Here is a 20836-nt window from a genome sequence, read left to right as displayed (position 1 = left end):
GTGTCTTCTCCTTTGTCTTTGTCAGTCTTGCTGGAGGTTTGTTAATTTTATTGACCTTTTTGAATAACGAGCTTTTTGTTGAATTGACTTTTCAGTTTTCAATTTCATTCACTTCTGCTCTTATATTTATTATTTCCTGCCTCCTGTGAGGTAAAGGTTGAAGTCTAAGTTCCCCTTGCTGCATCCTTTGATATCCTGAGAGGGAGACCCTCCTCCTTACTGGTCAGTGGTGTGGAAGTTGATGCTCCCACCAGGCCTCTGTTGATACCTCCCTGGCTAGTAGGGGTATGGGTACCTACTTACTGCTTCCCATGTGTTCTTCATTGACACATCTAAGGAGTGGGGATATAGGGGCGAGGGAGGTTACTGGTAAATAGCGATAAAAGTCCAGACTTTCCACTACCCTTCAGCATGGAGGTGGAGGGGTACCTCATTACTGCCCTGGAGTTACAAGCTCAGGCTCCTCACGTAGTCTCCACTGACACTGCTGGGGGCCTCATTACCACCCAGTGAGGACCAAAGCCCTAACTCCCCACCAGGCTTCTCTGACACAGCCAGCAGGAGATGGTTGGGGCACCTGGTTTCTGCTTGGCCAGGGTAGAAGTCTAGGCTTCCCCTTGGGTCTTTGTTGGTGGGAGAGGAAGCACATTTTTTTCTGTGGTGTTTTGCTGGAGTAGTTTTCTTTCTTGTCAGGCTGCCCTTTTCCTGTCCTCTGGATAGAGGGAACAGCCTTTTGTGGACTGTTTTTTGTTTATACCTGTTGATATTTCTGAGATGGTAGCTTCATGAGCACCTACTTTGGCATGTATGAGGCTAAAAGAAAACCCAGTGAACTCACCGTTGTTATTCCTTGGGTCCTGAGGTCTCTAGACAGTCTGCCTCCTGTCTGCCTTTCTCAGTTTTATGTAGACTGTCTAGAATCTTTAGCTGTACTTATCTGGAATAAGGAAAAACATGTTTACTCAATCTTTCTATTTTGTGAAATGCATTGTCACATTTTTACAGATTTTAATTACTAATTTCTTGTCAGTGCTATGTGTCAGGTATATCTTCTCCCAATCGGGCTTATCTTCTCACTTTCTTCATGGTAATCTTTTGTCTAACTGTAGTTCTTAACGTTACTGAACTTACTCATCTTTCTCTTATGCTCTTGCTCTTTGTTTTTTTTTTTTTTTTTTTTTTTTGCCGTACGCGGGCCTCTCACTGTTGTGGCCTCTCCCGTTGTGGAGCACAGGCTCCGGACGTGCAGCCTCAGCAGCCATGGCTCACGGGCCCAGCCGCTCCGTGGCATGTGGGATATTCCCGGACCAGGGCACGAACCTGTGTCCCCTGCATCGGCAGGCGGACTCTCAACCACTGCGCCACCAGGGAAGCCCATTGCTCTTTGTTTCTTGATTGAGAAATTTATTCCAACTCTAAGGTTACACAGATACTCTCCTGTATTTCCTCTTGAAAGTTTTAAAGTTCTTAATCTATCCTATCCAAAAGAATTTTTTTTGAATTTTATTTTATTTTATTTTTTTATACTACAGTTTCTTACTAGTTATCTATTTTATACATATTAGTGTATGTATGTCCATCCCAATCTCCCGGTTCATCCCACCACCCCACCCACCCTGCTTTCCCCACTTGGAGAATTATTTTTTGAATTAAGGAGAGATCTGATTTCATCCTTCTCCCACTGTAGCAAACTATAGCACCCCTTTTCCACCAATTTCTAGTGCCACATCTGTCTTGTGTTTCTGGCACATATATTCTGTTCCATTTTTGTTTATCCTTTCATAAATATCACACCATCTTAATTACCATAGCTTTATATGTTTACTGTCTTATTTGCTAGACATGTTCCCCCAGCTTGTCAAAACTCTATTGCAATCCCTGTTGGTATTATTATTAAAAACTGCATTGAATGTATAGACATGTCTGGGGAGAACTGGCATCTTTACCATCAAGAACATGGTGTTTTCATTACTTAGATTTTTTTTAATGATTCTAAATATAGCTTAACATTCTTCTACACAATGGCCTTATACATTTAAAAAAATTTACTACTAAGTACCTTTTTTTGTTGCTATTGTAAAATAGTTTTTTAAATTAAAATGTTTGTTTATTGCTTGTATATACAAATGAAATTGACCTTTGGATTACTTTGTGTTCATTCTTATGCATTTCATTTTGCAAAAAATGTATCTGGGAACCTTATTGCAGTCTCCTTGGTACAAATTACTGCATCAAGTTTATATTAAATTTTTTAATTTAATTAAAAATTTAGATTTTAATTCATTCACAATTATTATTTATTGTTTTACCAATCACTATGAAAGATTCACACACACCCCCACCCAAAAGGAACACTATTTGCACCTGTTAAAGGAAGCAGATTGGTGTTTCTGAATCGAGATTCAGAACAAAAACAAACATAAACAAAATGGGTATGTCTGTGTTCCACTTTCAGAAATCCTGATTCCATAGGTCCAGAGAGAACCAGAACTCTCATTCTTTTAAAGTCTCTATATGATTCTGCACATCTCTATTTGAAAAACACTGTGAGAGAAGTTGCTAAACAATACAAAGAATAGTCAAAAGGATATTTATTTGGAAGGTTATCTCATTTAAAATTATGAGCATTTATTCATCATTTAATGTACTAGTGTGGGACATATACACATACACACCACACGTATACACACGTGTGGGTGCACACACGCATCTAAAACCCCTATATATATACATTAAATGAATTGCTTTGTGTTAAGTAATAGGTATGAATTTGAAGAGAGTGGACATTCACAGAATCCATTCACAGTTTGGATGAGATGTGTTGGGTTAGGACTCAGTATGTTTGTATTAAAACTTAGAATGTGAGCTCGTGGATATAAAGAACAGAATTGGTGGTTGCCTGAAGTGGGGGTGGGGGTGGGGCGAAATGGGTGAAAAGGGGCAAAAGGTAGAAATTTCCAGTTATAAAATGAGTAAGTCATGGGGATGTAATGTACAGCATGGTGACTATAGTTAGGAATACTGTATTGTATATTTGAAAGTAGCTAGAGGAGTGGATCTTAAAAGTTCTCACCACCAGAAAAAAAAGTTGTAATTGTTCATGGTGACAGATGTTAACTGAATTTTTGTGGTGCTCATTTTGTGTTATATACAAATATCAAATCATTACGTTGTACACCTTAAACTAATTTTAATGTTATGTCAGTTATACTTGAATTCAACCAAAAACAACTTAGAACACCATTTTGTCTTTCCCAGTGGGAGTCATTCGATGTCCAGTTTGCAGCCAAGAATGTGCCGAGAGACACATCATAGATAATTTTTTTGTGAAGGACACTACTGAGGTTCCCAGCAGTACAGTAGAAAAGTCTAATCAGGTAAGTGTATTAAGTCTTGAATCTTTTGCCTCCTCTTAATGAGGCAGCCTGAAATGCTGGAGAACTTACCATGCATTTGGTAGGTTTGTCTCAAACATATCTTTTGATTAATTTCAGATGCCCCCTTCACCTTGCTTGGCTTTCTTTTTCCTTCCTTTTAACATATTTGCTGGATAAACTGGGTTGTTAGTCCAGTAGAGTTAGCCTTATTCTGAATTTTGCTGACCTCTCCTTAAGTCATTTAACATGCTTCCCTGTCTCCTGTATTTTGTGTAAACTGGTGATAAAAATGTAGAGGCTGTTTCATAAGAATACTTTCATCCATATGTCTGTGTGTATTTCAAGCAGGAAGCTTATGATGTCTGGTTGTCTTTTTCCTGATGTTAATGGCGTTAATGAGCACTGCCAAAATTCCATATTTCATTAGGACTTTGAAAAATGGTGACATTTTCATTCTGTCATTCCTCTATATTTCTCAACTGGAAGAGAAAAAAAAAGCTTCCTTCTTCTATTCTTAGGTTATACAGGAAAGGTGGTTAAATGCTTGATTCTTTCCCTTTAGTTGCTAATTATGAGAGTAGTGACTTAGTTTCTTAGCATTCTTCAGAGGTGACTAATGAGTGGTGTGTATGTGTGTTTATTGTTATGAACTCATGGATTTTTAACATAAAATGTGTTGTAGTTATCCTTATTGGTGCTCAATTTGTGCCATCTTGGCAGTGAGGATTCCTGAGCCCTTCTGATACAGTCGCAGTGTCACTGTTACCTCCCTTGCTTTCTATTTTGACAAGATATTGTTCATTTTCTGTTCTACACCTGGAACCAGCAGGTGGTTGGTTCTCCTAGGAGCCTTGGTTCCTTTTAGTCTGAAATGGTATTTAGAGAGCACAATATGGATACTAGGGGTGCTCATCACCATTGAGTTGGTCATTTTTCTAGGACTTTCAGGAGAATGATTTAATAGATACTTTCTATTTTAAAAAGAGAGGAAGGGAAAATATAACAAGTATATATTGACATTTTGAAGTTGAATCTAGCATTGTAGATGTTCACAGAAAACTCAAGCAAATAGGAAGCCAACTAAGATGATCAAGTCCCTTTTTCCTCTGGCATTGCAGTCTTCCTCCAGCACCACCTATTGCTAGAATCTAATGTGGAGCCAGCTCATTAAGCATAATTGAGCCTTGCAGAGTAAGAGTATAGAAGAATAGAGTTGGTACTGAAAATGGAGATTATAGCATTATCTCTGTCAAAACAGAAAACAAGAAGACAATAATTAGTATATGTATGTACTGGAGATATTCAATCAAATCATCATGTTTTAAAGTTACTTGAAATAAGTAATTCTCTGTATGGTTAAGCCACCCACTTGACAGGCAGGTTCATTAGTTTCATTTTGCTTTTGTTTAGGGCTTTAGTTTTTTTTTTAATTTGAAATTTGTTTAACTACATATAGAACATTCATATACTGGTTCCAAAATAAAATCTATGAAACAGAGTATATTCAGAGAACTCAAACTTCTATCTCCATCTCACCTACCCCTCTACCTTATTTTTTCTCTACCTTATAGCTAACCATTTATGTTTTAAATGTTTTATCCTTACACTTTTAATATTATTTTATAATCTAAGTGATTTTATGTTATTTTTAAGATTTAAGCAAATAAGTCATCCCATCCCATCCTCATCTTTCCTAGATAAGCAGTGGTATGATATGCTTTAACACTTTGCTTTTTTACTTTTACTTTTTATGCTAGAGGTCCTTCCTTAACATTATGTATAGAAATCCCATACTCCTTTTGCCGCATAATGTGGAGATTAAGTTTTAGGTGACGTACTTATAGAGGTGATAGTTGAAGCCGAGGGAGTAGGTGAGACCAATCCCTAGACCTAACAAAAATCTACAGAATCAGAGGAGAAAGAGTAATGGTGGGGTCCAGAGAGGCAATCTGGGAGATAAGAGAATCTGGAAGGGTTAAGGAATCCAGATGACTTCTAGGAAGTAAGAGTCAGTGGCATCAAAAGATGTTAGAAAGGTAGAAGACAAGAACTGAGAAAGGGCAGGTTTTGGTTTATGGAAATATTATCCAGGTATTTGCAATTTGGCTAATGTAAACCACTGACTGAGGGGAAAAATTTTTTTCCCAACCACAAATGATATCATGAGGACTGCTTATGTGTTGTGTAACCTTAATACCTGTTCTCAGAATAGTGCCACCATCTACACAGTTATATAAGCTGGAAAAAAAGGTGCTATCTCTTCTTCATTTCATAGCCAGTGCATCCTCCAAACCAGTCAGTTTTACTTCCCAAATCTCCTTCATTCATCTCCACTTCTACCACTGCAGAGGGCTCCTACCTATCTCTGTGCAGAAGCACTTGCCCTTTTTCTAATCTCTTCTCTACATTGCAGGGACAGTGATTTTAAAAATGCACATCTGGCCGTGTCATTTACTTACTTAAAAGCTTTTAGGAGACTTCTGAGACAAAGACCAAAATTGTCACATGATCCTTCTTGATCTGGCCCCTGCCTTGCCACCAGCTCCTTCTGTTGCCAGTTTTCCCCTTGATCTCTCCACTTGAGTCCTGCTGGCTTTCTGTCACTTCTTTGAACCTGCCATGTTCTTGCTGGAGGCTTTGGTACATGCTGTTCTCTCTGCCTAGAAAGCTTTCATCGGTAATTGATGACTCAACTTTCTTATCTTGGTGCAAATATGATCTCTTTAGAGAAAGCCTTGCCTGGGTAATCTCTCCTCTCATTTTCCCCAACCATTCAACCCCACTAAAAACAGATCACTTGCCCCCCATCATATGTTCTTCTAGCTTCTCATACTTTTTCCTTTATGGCACTTCTCAATTTGTAGTTATGTATTAGTATTATTGTTTCAGTAATGTTTGACTTCCTCACGACCACTCAGTAAAATTCATAAGCACTCAGTAAAATTTATCTTTACAACCACTCAGTAAAATTTATTTATTACCCTTATTTTAAAGATGAGCATTCTAAGTAACCTGTCCAAGACTACTCATCCAGTAAGTAGGGGAACTGGGATTTGAACCTACACTTCATCTAGGAGACTGGATGTCATAAGGGCAAGGATTGTGTTTGCTTTTTCTGATGGTTATATCCTCAGCAGTTAGCATAGTGCCTAGAATATTTGATATATTGAACTAAGGGCAGTGTCCTTATATTTCCATTTCATATGTTTATAATTTAAAACATAGTGTCAGTTTAAATTTATGAACACTGTTAAGAAGATAACTGATAGAGTCAAGTATAGTTGGTATATCATTTATGTATGATTAGTCATGTGACCACCTTTTCTTTATTCTCAAAAATTGACGTGACGTTTCTTTTATTAGGTATGTACAAGCTGTGAGGACAATGCAGAAGCTAATGGGTTTTGTGTAGAGTGTGTTGAATGGCTCTGCAAGACATGCATCAGAGCTCATCAAAGGGTGAAATTCACAAAAGACCACACTGTGAGACAGAAAGAGGAAGTATCTCCAGGTAATAAATTAATTTTTAAATTTCGTTTTTTCTCTATCCCTCCCAAGTCATTCTTTATTTCCCATGCTAACTTGTTTTTATTGTTTGTTTTTTTCTCGCGGTACGCGGGCCTCTCACTATTTTGGCCTCTCCCATTGCGGAGCACAGGCTCCGGACTCGCAGGCTCAGCTGCCATGGCTCATGGGCCCAGCCGCTCCGCAGCATATGGGATCTTCCCGGACCGGGGCCCGAACCCATGTCCCCTGCATCGGCAGGCAGACTCTCAACCACTGCGCCACCAGGGAAGCCCTACTAACTTGTTTTGATACACTCATAAGCATTAAATATACTCTTGTCTTTTACTACAAGGAAGTCTGTATTATGGCTGAATTTGAATACTTGTCAATGTTGGTCAGTATGAATAGATACAGAATTCTGCTTTATATTTATACTCACAACCCTCCTCCTATAAATGCGTTAATTTGGTATGAATGTACAACATGTGAAAAAGTTGTCTTTAACACTTATTTTTGGGGCTTCCCTGGTGGCACAGTGGTTGAGAGTCCGCCTGCTGATGCAGGGGACGCAGGTTCGTGCCCCGGTCTGGGAAGATCCCACATGCCGCGGAGCAGCTAGGCCCGTGAGCCATGGCCGCTGAGGCTGCACGTCCGGAGCCTGTGCTCCGCAACAGGAGAGGCCACAACAGTGGGAGGCCAGCGTACAGCAAAAAAAAAAAAACAAAAAACAAAACAACTTATTTTCTATATACACTATTGATACTATGTATAAAATAGGCAACCAATGAGAACATACTTTATAGCACAGGGAACTCTACTTAATGTACTATAGTGACCTAAATGGGAAGGAAATCCAAACAAGAGGGGATATATGTATACATGACACATTTTGCTGTACAGTAGAAACGAGCACAACATTGTAAAGCAACTATATTCCAATAAAAATTAAAAAATTTTTAAAAACTTATATTCTCTCTTGTCTCTTATTTTTAAGATGATAAGGGGTGGGCTTAAAAAAAGTTTTACAACTCTTTTCTCTCTGATATTCTTATAGTAAACCTGTCTCATGATATTTGTTATATAGATAACCAAAGAAGTTTTGCTTTTTATGTATTTAATTATGGTTTCTGGGTTCTTATTGTGTTGCTTATGCTTATAATGTAAAGTTCACTAATAACATTTTTTGTACAGTAAAATATGTATAACTTAAAATCTGACATTCTAACCATTTTTAAGTGTACAAATCATTGGCACTAATTGTATTCAAAGTATTAGGCAACCATCACCACCATTTCCAAAACTTTTTTAGCCCTTCCAAAGGAAACTGTACCCAATACATAATAATTGCCCATTCCCCTCTCCTCACCATTCCCTGCTAACCTCTAATCTACTATCTGTCTCAATGAATTTGTAGATAGTTCATACAAGTGGAATCTTAGGGTATTTGTCCCTCAATATCTGGCTTATTTCACTTACCACAGTAGTGTTTTCAGGTTTTATCCATGTTGTAATATTTATCAGCATTTTGTTGACTTTTATGGCTCATTAGTATATTTCTGTTTAAAAATTAATCCACTAAAAAAAAATAAAATAAAAATTAATCCACTGCTTTTTATTCATTGAGTCAACCAGTGTTTGTATGCCTGTTCTAGGAACTTTGCTAGATTAAAGAGATGAAAAAGTGAATAAGATAGGTACTTCCTACCCTCCAGGAGTTATTAGTATGATGAAGACTGTGAACAAATTAGCAATCATAGTTTAGCCTCATAAGTTCTGTAGAAGCACATGAAAGGAGTATCAAACTCAGATTTGGGGATTTACATTGAAGGCCACATCTGGGACTTCAAGGATGAATGGAAGTTCATCACATAAATGAGAAGGGTGGGGAAAACTGAAGCACATGCACAAATTTCCAGAGGAGGAACATTGAGTGTAGCTGGAGAGTAAGATGCAAGAAGAGGAGAAGTAAGAGATGAGGCTAGGAGTCTTGAGACACAGGAAAAGGGGGATATAATTTCTGAGAACACTGATGAAGAAGAGACACAAAAGAGAAAAGGCCAGGTATATACTCAGGTAAATTTAATAGATTAGTTCTAGAAAGACTTCTGTTTTTCTGTAAAGTCAGCCATCTATTGAAAAAGAGAACAGAGGAAATAGGACTGAAAGGTAAGAAATATGGAGGATATTTGAAATAACTCCAGTTGAAAGAGAGCTCTAGCTTTGGAAATAGGATTGCTTGGTAGCATCAAGGTTACATTTGGTATAGTCCTTAAAACTTCCTCTATCAGTCCTCGGCAGTCTGATATAGTTATAGAGAAGAATTGAACTATTTAGGGTTGGGGTTTAGCCAGACCAACATTCTAGAAGTTCCACAGGATAAGAGATGCGGATATAGGCATGTGTTGACGTGAAGAATTTGGGGATTTTAACTGTATAAAGAAAGTGAAGTAGACAGTGTCAGTTGATAGGGCAAAATAAATGGTTAGGGACTAGAAATATCAGTGAGGTACAGTGAGAGTAGTTTAACTAAGAATTGGGAAGTTAGAAAGTACAAGTTATTAGAGTGGGATATTTGAATTTATGATTATAGAAATGGAACAGTAATGGACAATAAATCTAGGATGAGACCATGGTGTGTATGAAATGGAATAAGTAGCTAAAATGAAGTACAAGTCTCTAGAGATGAAAAAGTCTGAGAGGCTTGTCTTTATGTGGTACTCTCTGTGGACTTCCGAATCATCCAGGATGATGATGAGACTAAGGGCTAGGAGGATGACTATGAGTCAGGATTGAAATTCTTCATAAATAAAGGAAGTCTATAAAGGGATGACATGATGTCATAATTATCTAAATCAGAAGCTCTATAAATAATTATTCCTGAAGAGCAGATACAAACCAGGATGTCCCAAGCCAACTAAGGATGTATGGTCACCCATCATCTACTGTGATGCCCAGATGATATGAACCTCAAGGAGAAGGGTGCAGGGAGCTATGACAATAGTAATATTGAACCATTTTTGCTTTGCTGGAATTAATTCCATTTGGTCTTGATGTGTTGTGCTTTTAGTATTCTTTTAATACGTTGCTAATTTTCTCTATCTGGTTGTTTTCCTTTTTTTGTTCAGAATTTTATGTATTTTTCCCTTTTTGATATGACTAAATAGTAGTTTACCTTTTTGTTTTTATCCCTAAATTTATCTAATTACCCTCAATATATTTTTTAGTTCATTAATTTTATTTTTATATTCCTCTCAGCTTACCTTGGTATTGTTTAATCAGTCATTGTATTTATTTGTATTCTGTTTTTTCTATTTAACATTGTAACATAAGCATTGCCCAGTTTTATCTCCACTCTAGATAACTATTAAGAAGTTATGTGGATGACTACAGTGTAATAGTGTAAACTTTATGATTATCTCTGTGTTAATGGGTATCCTCTGTTAGGAATTTTGCAAAAGTGGAGAAATAATTTTTCCACCACCTCTTTTATACATTTTTATTAGATTTTTCTGCATTGCATTAAAATAAAACTCCCACATTTGGAATACAAAACATTCCAGTTGCTTCCGTTCACTTAACTGGACTATTAAGATTTTTTAATTTCATAAAACATCTTTTTAGCTACACACTTCCTTTTTCTCCTGAATTAATTTTAATTTTTACACTGAAAAGTGGAAAGCTTATTTATGTTTTCCTCCAGAAATGCAAAAAATACTTAATATTTTATTATCTGTAAAACCTGCTGGTAATGGTGGTATCAGTGAAACTGTAGCTCCTTGATATCTCAATGGACTTTAATTTAAATGAACAATCTAATAATTATTTACTATTCAGTTATGTTAATTTTCTTCTTTTGCCTCCCGTTGTCTCTACAGAGGCAGTTGGTGTGACCAGTCAGCGACCAGTGTTTTGTCCTTTTCATAAGAAGGAGCAGCTGAAACTTTACTGTGAAACATGTGACAAACTGACATGTCGGGACTGCCAGTTATTAGAACATAAAGAGCACAGGTACCTGCATCTTTCCTACATACATAGATTTATAATACAGCTTTATGAGGACTAGACGACTGCTGGCACCCCAGCCAAACGGCCGTCTGCAAATAATGTTTTGTTTGGCCATCAGTATGTTGGCCTAGTTCAAGATTTTTCAACTTTGGTGCTGCTGCCTTTGTTGTAGGGGCTATCTGGTACATTGTATGGTGTTTAACTGCACCTTTGACCTCCGTTTACTAGATTCCAGTAGGCTTCTCCCAGTTGTGACAACCAAAAAATGTCTCTAGACGTTGCCAAATGCCCTAGGCAGCAAAATCAGCCTAGCTGAGAACCACTGGCTGACGCACTTTTTTAAACTGTATGGAATTAGTTGCCAGCGTTGTAAATAAGATTTTACATTTTAAAAAAACATTTAGATCTCTGGCTTTGGTTTTGTTTTTTGTTTTCTGGGTTTTTTTGTTTTGTTTTTTAAGAAAATTGAATCTGTTTTAGCCCTAGGTCCCATATATTCAATACTTTCATGTCAGTATTTGACTGGAATTGACTTTACTCGTCTTTAGGATGGGCATGCTCTTCTAATTCATCATAGTTCCTACCAAAGCTTACTTTTAAACCTGTCCTCCATAGGCATTTGAATTAGCAACAACTGAATTAAACAGTAAGATTCTGATAAACTGATACAGATATAATTGGTTGAAAAAGGTCTCCCAATAATGGCAGACTAGATAATTTGGACCAGCCATACCAGTGAGGGTAACTAGAAAACATGGACAAAATACAGAAATCATTGATAAGATATTTTTAGAGCTTGGTAATAAAGAATTATTGGACCAGGATTGGGTTGGAGTGGGGACTCCAACCCAATCCAAAGAATGGTACAGGCTTTTTTCCCCTTGGAAGCATTTGCCTAGAGGTTGAGGGGTGCTTTTAATATGCTCACAGGGCTGAAAGACAGGGATTGGAGTTCAGGGTCACAGGGGTTAAAGGCTTCTTCTTGCCTTGAGTTGGGATTCTGGAAGTCTACACTATTATGGTAAAGATGAATTAGCTAGTAAATATTACAGTTCCTCACTGGAACTAAAGTGCAGAATCAGATCTTCTCAGTACCCAAAGTTGGATTAAATTGAAATCTTATTGCTTGTGCCCCAAGGTACCTGTTAGAATAAAATGTAAATCCTCCCTGGAGGAAGAAAACATCATCCTAGACCTCAGATTTATTTAATAATGAGTTTTACAAAATGGTTCAGCACACAATTAGAAATAACCAAATATGCTAGGAGATAAGACAATGTGAACAATGTCTAGAACTTACATTACAGTAACTGAAATTAACTCAATAGAGGGTTTAAGAGCAGATCTGACATGCCAGGAAATGAGAATTAATGAACTGGGAGAAAATTAAGAAAACATCAAAATGAAGCATGATAAACAGAAAGATGGAAAATGGAAGAGGGATCGAAAAGATGTAACACAAGGTGTAACTGAGGTCCAAGAAAGAGACAGAAGAATGGGAAGGAAGCAACATTTGAGAGCAGAATATAATGGCTTAGAACTTTGTAATACTGAAGAAAGACATCTAACCCATATTCAAGAAGCCCCATAACTCCCCAGCAGGATAATTTTAAAATAAAGTAATATTTTTGAAGTGCAAAAAGAAAATACTATAAAACTAAAATTCTATACCCAGTGAACATATTCTTCAGAAATGAAGGTTTATAAGAAAGACATTTTCAGACAAAATAAACTGGGAGAAGTTATCCCCAGTAAACACTCACAAAAGCATACATTAGGCAGAATAAAAATGGTAGGTGATGCATGATGGAAAGAACGGCTGAAATGATAAGTATGAGTAAATCTAAATAAATGTTGACTTACACAGTAATGTCTTGATGTGTCATGTGTGTGTTAAATATCACACAGATATGTTAGGAGGATATGGAGTTCATGTTCTAAGGTTCATGCATTGCTTAGGAAGAAGGTAGTAAACTACAAGTTATTCTTAGATGATAAGTTAAGATCTGCATTTTTTAATGCATAGAGTAGTCACTAAACAAATAGTAAAAGTCAATATGATTATCAAGATAACAGAGGGAGGAAGTAGAAAAATTAACAATTAGTCTAAACACAGGCCAAAAAAGAGAATAGGAACAAAGAACAAATGGGATTTAATGAGACTTGGTAAGTTGGTATATCTCTAAATATATTTGTAATTATAATAAACGTGAATGGATAAAATGTTCCAAATTAAAAGATTCCAGGCTGGATAAGAAAGCAAATAGAGAATCTGCTACTTGCTTTTTGTGAGAGAAACATCTAAAACCTAAGTATATAAAAAGAATGATGAGAAAAGCTGTGCCATACAAACACTAATCAAAGGTGAGCTGGTATATCAAAGTACATTATTTGAGATAAAGAGAGAAACTTTATAACAATAAAAGGCTCTTTTTATCTAAAAGATATAATAGTTCTAAATTTATATTCCTCATAGCCTTACAAAATATAAAGAAAAAGGACGGAACTCAGAGACAAATCCACATAGTGGGAAATTTAACATATTTCTCTCAGTAATTGGCAAAACAAGCAGACTAAAACTCAGTAAGGATATTTCAGTAAGAGTCAAAAAACACAATTAGCAAATGAGCTCATGGACATTAAGGACACTGCACCCGATAATAAACATTATTTCCAAACATAAAAAAGGAAAAAATCAATTAACCATATGCCAGGGCAGTTTTACATTTCAGAAGATCGAAATCATATAAATTCTTGTGTAAACTCAATGCAGTCAATCTAGAAAACAGTAATAAATGAGAAAAATCTCCATATATTGGAAAATGAAGAAATGTAATTCATATCAAAACACAATGATAAAAAAACCACAATGATTTATGATCCTGGTCTGTATCCTGGACTAGAGAGGGGAAATGATATAGAGGACATTATTGAGACAAATCACATAATTGGAGAATGGTCTGTAGATTAGATGAAAGTATTATCTCAATGTCAGTTATCCTGTATTTAGTAATTATACTGTGGTTACATAATAGAATGTCCTTGTTTTTAGGAAATGCATACTAATTATTAAGGAGTTAAAGGACTTTGCTGAGGAAATATTTGAAAATCGTTGTAAAGGTATATGTGAGATCTCTGTGCTATTGCAAATCTAACTTTGAAATTATTTCAAAGATAAGTAGGTAAAAATAAATTTAAAGCATCAAAGAAGAAATTCCAATGAATATTAGAAAATATTTTTATCTGAATGATAGTGAAAATACTATCCTTGACGTATCCTGCTAAAGCCATGATTAGAGGAAAATATATGTCGCTAATGCATATATTAGATATTAAGGATAAAAAGTAAATGTCCTAAACATTTATCTCAAGTTAGAAAAAGCAGCAAATTAAACCCAAAGTAAGTAGCAAAAAGGATGCAATAAATACAATGCAGAATCAAAGCCAAAAATTGGATCTTTCAAAAGATTAACAAATCTCTTTATGAATGATTAAAAAGAAAGCAGACTCAAAAAACCAATGCCAGGAGTGAAAACGGGGGGGGCATCACCACATTTTCTACAGGCATTTAAAAATATAAAAAGGTTTTTTGTCAAGAGATTTGAAAATTTTTACATGAAATGGGATAATTCTTAGAAAATACACTTACCAAAACTAGCACAATATAAAATAGAGAATCAGAACAGTCCTTTATTTTAGTGTAAATCCCACAAAGAAAACTACAGACGCAAATGATTTCACTGATGAATCTACAAACTAGGTAAGGTTAAAATAATGCTTTTGCTATACAGTCTTGTCCATAGAACGGTAAAGAATGAATTCTCTCCAACTTGTTTTATGAGAAATCAAAATCGAAAATTACAAACCAGTCTTACCCATGAAATGAACTTAAAATTTCTAAGAAATACATTAGGAAACCAAGTCCAGGAGCATTGTGATTTTTGGATAATAGAATCACAACTAAGTTAGCCTTATTATAGGAATACAAAGTTCATTTTACCTTTGAAAATCATTAATGTAATTCGTCCTGTTAAAAGACTAAAGGAAAAATTATATGACCATCTCCACAGAGGCAGAAGAAACAGTCAAGAAAAAATGTATATCCATGATATACAATCTTAGCAAACTAGGAATAAAAGAAAATTTCTCAAACCTGATAAAGATTATCTATGAAAAGAGCTAGAAAACATCATAATGGAATATTGTAAATTTTTTGCATTGAGTTTAGGATAAACCTAAATAAAGACGACCAGTTTGATCATTTCATTTAATAATTACATTGTATTAGGGTCCCAAAGAGTGTATAACAAAAAAAAAGTTTACTAAGATAAAAAAACTTGCACCTAAGAAAGAATTTTAAATGTCAGTATTTACAAACGATATGATTATGTATAAAAGAAATCCAATAGAAATATTATTAACTGTGTGTTCCCCCTTTTTTCTAACTCTGGCAACCCTACTTATAATACTTACTGATTTAATTACACTCACACTTTTAAATCACATCATGTAAAATAATGTATTTTGTGCCTTTTATGAAAAACTTTTAATAAAACTCTTTTTATGTATCTTACACATCATCTGTTTCTCTAGAGCTCCTGTAGAGTCATCTTACATAGTTTGTCAGAGGTTGTTATCTTAATTTTCAAGTCAATTTTTTTTAAATTTAGGTATTTTATGATATTGTTGCTTGAAGCTTTGTCACATGCAAGGCATAACATCAGGAGTTTTACCCCCATCGCCTCACTTCCCCCCATTTATTAAAAGCATGCAATATTTGTTATTTGTGACCTGTAGCACAATGAATATTGAAAGGTATATTTAAGCCTGTTATTTAAAAGTGATCTTCAAAATATTTGTTTACAAAGCATCAAACTTTCATAATTATAAAATTGCAAAATAGTTAATAAATCTACATAGATATTTATCTATGATTACTTTTTGCCGGGTCCACCAAGGGAGCCTGTTAAGCTTGTAAAACTGAATGATTGAATGTGTTTTTCTCAGATTTTAAAAATTATTTAAAGAGTGTCCATGGACTTGCCTGGTGGCGCAGTGGTTAAGAATCCGCCTACCAGTGCAGGGGACATGGGTTTGAGCCCTGGTACGGGAAGATCCCACATGCTGCGGAGCAACTAAGCCTGTGCGCCACAACTGTTGAGCCTGCACGCCATAAGTACCAAAGCCCACACGCCTAGATGCAACAAGAGAAGCCACCACAATGAGAAGCCCGCACACTGCAATGAAGAGTAGCCCCCGCTCGCCACAACTAGAGAAAGCCCGCACACAGCAATGAAGACCCAACACAGCCAAAAATAAATAAATTTATTTAAAAAATAGAAATTAGGGGGCTTCCCTGGTGGCGCAGTGGTTGAGAGTCCGCCTGCCGATGCAGGGGACGCGGGTTCGTGCCCCGGTCCGGGAGGATCCCACATGCCGCGGAGCGGCTGGGCCCGTGAGCCATGGCCGCTGGGCCTGCGCGTCCGGAGCCTGTGCTCCGCGGCGGGAGAGGCCACAGCACTGAGAGGCCCGCGTAACGCAAAAAAAAAAAAAAAAAAAAAAAAAAAAAAATAGAAATTAAAAAAACAGAGTGTCCATGATTAATATCTGTAAAGACTCCTTCCTTTTTAAGAGAGAATTTGTGGTGGTGGGGGGGGACCTGCCTTCTGTGGATATATTTGGTATTTTAAAAAGATTATTATTTATATCCTTTATACTCATAAATAGTTTCCTATTAGTTATTTGAGGCTTTTCCTCATTTTAGACAGACATTTGTGTGAAATAAATTGCTTATTATTTTTTCAGATATCAATTTATAGAAGAAGCTTTTCAGAACCAGAAAGTGATCATAGATACACTAATCACCAAACTGATGGAAAAAACAAAATACATAAAATTCACAGGAAATCAGATCCAAAACAGGTAAATTTATATTTATGGTATTACTTAAATCATCTATATATAATGTGTTAAGTATATTAACTTTAAGAACAGACATTTTACTTAACTCATGGTGAAGTACATCCAAGTAAGCTGTCGGATGGGTCTAATAACACATAGTTGATAAGACTTTTCCAGAAACTTTGGATTTCTGGGAAGTTTGGAAAGTATTCTTTTCAGCCATGAAATTTCAAAACTATTACGGTAATAAGCTACATTTAATAACAGCTCATTTATCAGTAAGTATTAATTTTTAATTATTTTGTGTTTTCCAATTATCCAAGAAATGCCAGGATTTAAAAACAAAACTATTTTTATAGTACCGTAAAATATTTTAACACTTAATTAGATACATAATTGCTATTTTAAGGATTGCTAGACTTAGAGATGCCTCCCCTGAGCTGTCAGCTTTTAACTGCAATGAGGCAGAGATCATAGAACACCAGGAGACAGGGCTTGTTAAACTGTTTCACATACCTTTTACTCCTTGTCAGATACAATACTTAAACAGCTTCTACATATTGCTTGTTATACTGTTTGTCCTCCAAGGGGGTAAATCATCAACTGTCCAAAGGCTCATGTCCTAAAATTCAGTGATTGGAGAGCAAACCATTGACCTCTGTGGTGAGGAGGGAGTTTGCCTAGTACCCCCCTTTGCATCCCATTTGAGGCACATGCTGACATTTTACAACACCTGTGAAATCCCATGTTCCCTTTCTTTTGTTGTTTTGCACATGAAAGTAACATGTCACTGCTTAAATAGATAAAGAGGGCTTCCCTGGTGGCGCAGTGGTTGAGAGTCTGCCTGCCGATGCAGGGGACACGGGTTCGTGCCCTGGTCCGGGAAGATCCCACGTGGCTGGGCCCGTGAGCCATGGCCGCTGGGCCTGTGCGTCTGGAGCCTGTGCTCCACAGCGGGGGAGGCCACAGCGGTGAGAGGCCCGCGTACTGCAAAAAAAAAAAAAAAAAAAGATAAAGAAATGCTTATTAGAAAGAGCCTGAATAAGAGAGGCCTTGCAGGGGCTTTGAATGTTGTTCATAGGGAAAAGTATATCAGCCTTTTTGTAGTTCATCGTCCTTAAGATCAGTCGTCACAATCTGTTACTCATCATTTTTCAACATGGCTAGGGTGGGGCATTTGGTACTTTTTTCCAAGGAATTCCTTGGCTTACCTGCTTTCCTTAAAGGAGATTTTAAACATAATTTAACCTTTTCTTGACTCCCTGGTGTTATTATTACATCTGTTATACATTGTGATAATAAAAGTTCTCTTGTGTGTCTTTTAGTTTCTATTATTCTTTTGTTATCAGCTCTCATTTCATTTTACCTTTCTCTTGAGAACTGTAGTTGACCAAATACTATTTCCTTTGTTGTATTCTAATAACAGTACTGTATTTTTGCCAAATTGATGTAATTGGTGGGTTTAAAATTTTGTATCTGAGTAATTGAAAATATATAATGAATATTTATGGAATGATAAGGGTAGATAATCTCTACCATCTAGTGGCAAACAGTAGTAATTGTAAAATAACTAATTTTATGTAAACGATCCACCGTTGATGAAATTCACCCTTTTGACTTTTTTCTTACTCTTTCACTGTGTATATGGTATGACCTATGGGCCAGAGTTTACTCTTTTTTTTTTTTTAACATATGAATATTCATTTGTTCCAACACTTGTTCTGTTTGTTGAAAAGATTATCCTGTTGCTATTAAACTGCCTTGGTACCTTTGTTGAAAATCAGTTGACCATATATGTGTGAGATTATTTTGTACTCTCTTTCCATTGTGCTTTTCTTTCTTGCTAATACCCCACTTTCTTCATGACTAGAGCTTTTTATAGTAAGTCTTAAAATCACATAGTGTGAATTTTCCAATTTTTTTTTTACCTTTTTTTTTTTTTTTTTTTTTTTTAGTAGTAGTAGTTTATGCTCTTTTTACAAAATAATACATTATGGTGTGGAAGGATTTTAATTTTTGAATTGTGGTAAAAATTAAAGACTCTTTGGATTAGGTGCTAACTCTTTGTATCTTTATAGCTACCTGATTATAGAAGGATTAAATTTACTGGAATGACTTATTAATTCATCTTTATGCATGTGCAAACATGGCATTACTTGTCCCTTTTTCATCCTGTTCTACCATCATGAGGATTTAAATTAGTTGGGTTTTTTGTTTTGTTGGGGTTTTTTTTGAGGTTTGCTTCCTAGACCTATCTGGTTTCCTTGATCCTCTAGCCAATATTGATATCAAATAATTATCTTGAAGAATTTCCAGTGTTGGTGGGGGGGGTGATAAATTAAGAGTTTGGGATTAACATATACACACTACTATATATAACATAGGTAACCAACAAGGACCTACTGTATAGCACAGGGAAATTATACGCAATATTTTGTAATAACATATAAGGGAAAATAATCTGAAAAAGAATATATATATGTATGTATAACTGAATCACTTCGCTGTCCACCTGAAACTAATACAACGTTGTAAATCAACTATAATTAAAAAAAAAAAAAAAAAAGAATTTCCAACAGAGAATAAAATCCCTGCCCTTTTCATCTTAAGTTTTGGAAGATAAGCAGGCAGAAGAAATAAAGCTTTTTTTTTTTTTTTAACATCTTTATTGAGGTATAATTGCTTTACAATGGTGTGTTAGTTTCTGCTTTATAACAAAGTGAATCAGTTATACATATGCACGTTCCCATATCTCTTTCCTCTTGCGTCTCCCTCCCTCCCACCCTCCCTATCCCACCCCTCCAGGCGGTCACAAAGCACCGAGCCGATATCCCTGTGCCATGCGGCTGCTTCCCACTAGCTATCTACCTTAGAAGTAAAGCTTTTTGTTTATCTCAGAATGTTTGATGGTGGATGCCTCATTATTCTATTTCTGCTTTTATAAGATATTCTGGTATAATGCTATGTATTTTTTTTCCTATCCATCTTGATATCCATGAAAATAGCATTCCCATTTTCTCTCATCAAAGGAAAAAATGTATATGCTGGTTGATAAAAACATATTGTTATTTGGCTGCTTATTTCAAGACAAATGTGCTATTAAAAGTAGCAAACTACTATTATCGTCTTTCTGCTTTTATTCAGATATAATGAATGGGTAACAGTTCCGATGACTAAGATAATAGTGACACATTTAAGCTTTTCTACTTCTTAGTTGCAGTGAATACAGTAGAACTCATTCAGTCCTGGTTTTCCTTATCTTGTTTATAAATCATTTTTTTGTCCGACCTTTTAGGCTGAGAATTTTTCCAGGTGTCATAATCTTTCCAAATAATGTTTTAAGATGTGTTCATTCTCTTGCACTTTTATACATTTCGATTTTAAGATTGAATTGACTATGTCTTTTGGAAGAATTAATATTTCTGCTATCTCATCTTCAAGAAAGTCTGTTTAAACTGAAGGACCCTTAGAAAAAGCTGAGCTTTTAAGAGCTGAAAACTTTTTGGTCTAATTTAGGGATTAGAAAATCAATATTACAGGGCTTCCCTGGTGGCGCAGTGGTTGAGAGTCTGCCTGCTGATGCAGGGGACACGGGTTCGTGCCCGGGTCCGGGAGGATCCCACATGCCGCGGAGCACCTGGGCCCGTGAGCCATGGCCGCTGAGCCTGCGCGTCTGGAGCCTGTGCTCCGCAATGGGAGAGGCCACAACAGTGAGAGGCCCACGTACCACCAAAAAAAAAAAAAAAAAGAAAATCAATATTACATATTGTAAAACAAATCTTCTGCTTTAGATTTTAGACTTCCCCCTTTTGTTTAATTTTCAGGATAATTGAAGTAAATCAAAATCAGAAGCAGGTGGAACAGGATATTAAAGTTGCCATATTTACATTGATGGTAGAAATAAATAAAAAAGGAAAAGCTCTACTGCATCAGCTTGAGGTAAGTTACTGTTAATGGGACAGTATGTTGTAGTGATTTAACGTAGTATTTTCTCGTGTATTTGTGAATTTGAAATCACAGCCTTTTTCATGTAATTGTTTACATTT

General features: G+C 36.1%; 1 protein-coding gene across 2 annotated transcripts in view; it reads left to right on the top strand.

Annotated features, from left to right (window-relative positions):
• Positions 1–20836, top strand: part of TRIM24 (tripartite motif containing 24) — a 94379-nt gene that overhangs the window by 35622 nt on the left and 37921 nt on the right. For both annotated transcript variants that reach the window (XM_032643299.1, XM_032643297.1), the window contains exons 2-6: positions 3259–3377; positions 6741–6888; positions 10760–10892; positions 16695–16811; positions 20615–20729. In XM_032643299.1, the coding sequence (XP_032499190.1) occupies positions 3259–3377; positions 6741–6888; positions 10760–10892; positions 16695–16811; positions 20615–20729 (632 nt within the window). The remainder of the gene's footprint in view (positions 1–3258; positions 3378–6740; positions 6889–10759; positions 10893–16694; positions 16812–20614; positions 20730–20836) is intronic.

Source organism: Phocoena sinus, chromosome 9 (genome assembly GCF_008692025.1).
Source record: "Phocoena sinus isolate mPhoSin1 chromosome 9, mPhoSin1.pri, whole genome shotgun sequence".
In the NCBI taxonomy this organism is placed as follows: domain Eukaryota; kingdom Metazoa; phylum Chordata; class Mammalia; order Artiodactyla; family Phocoenidae; genus Phocoena; species Phocoena sinus.
This window is presented reverse-complemented; position numbering and strand designations above follow the sequence as displayed.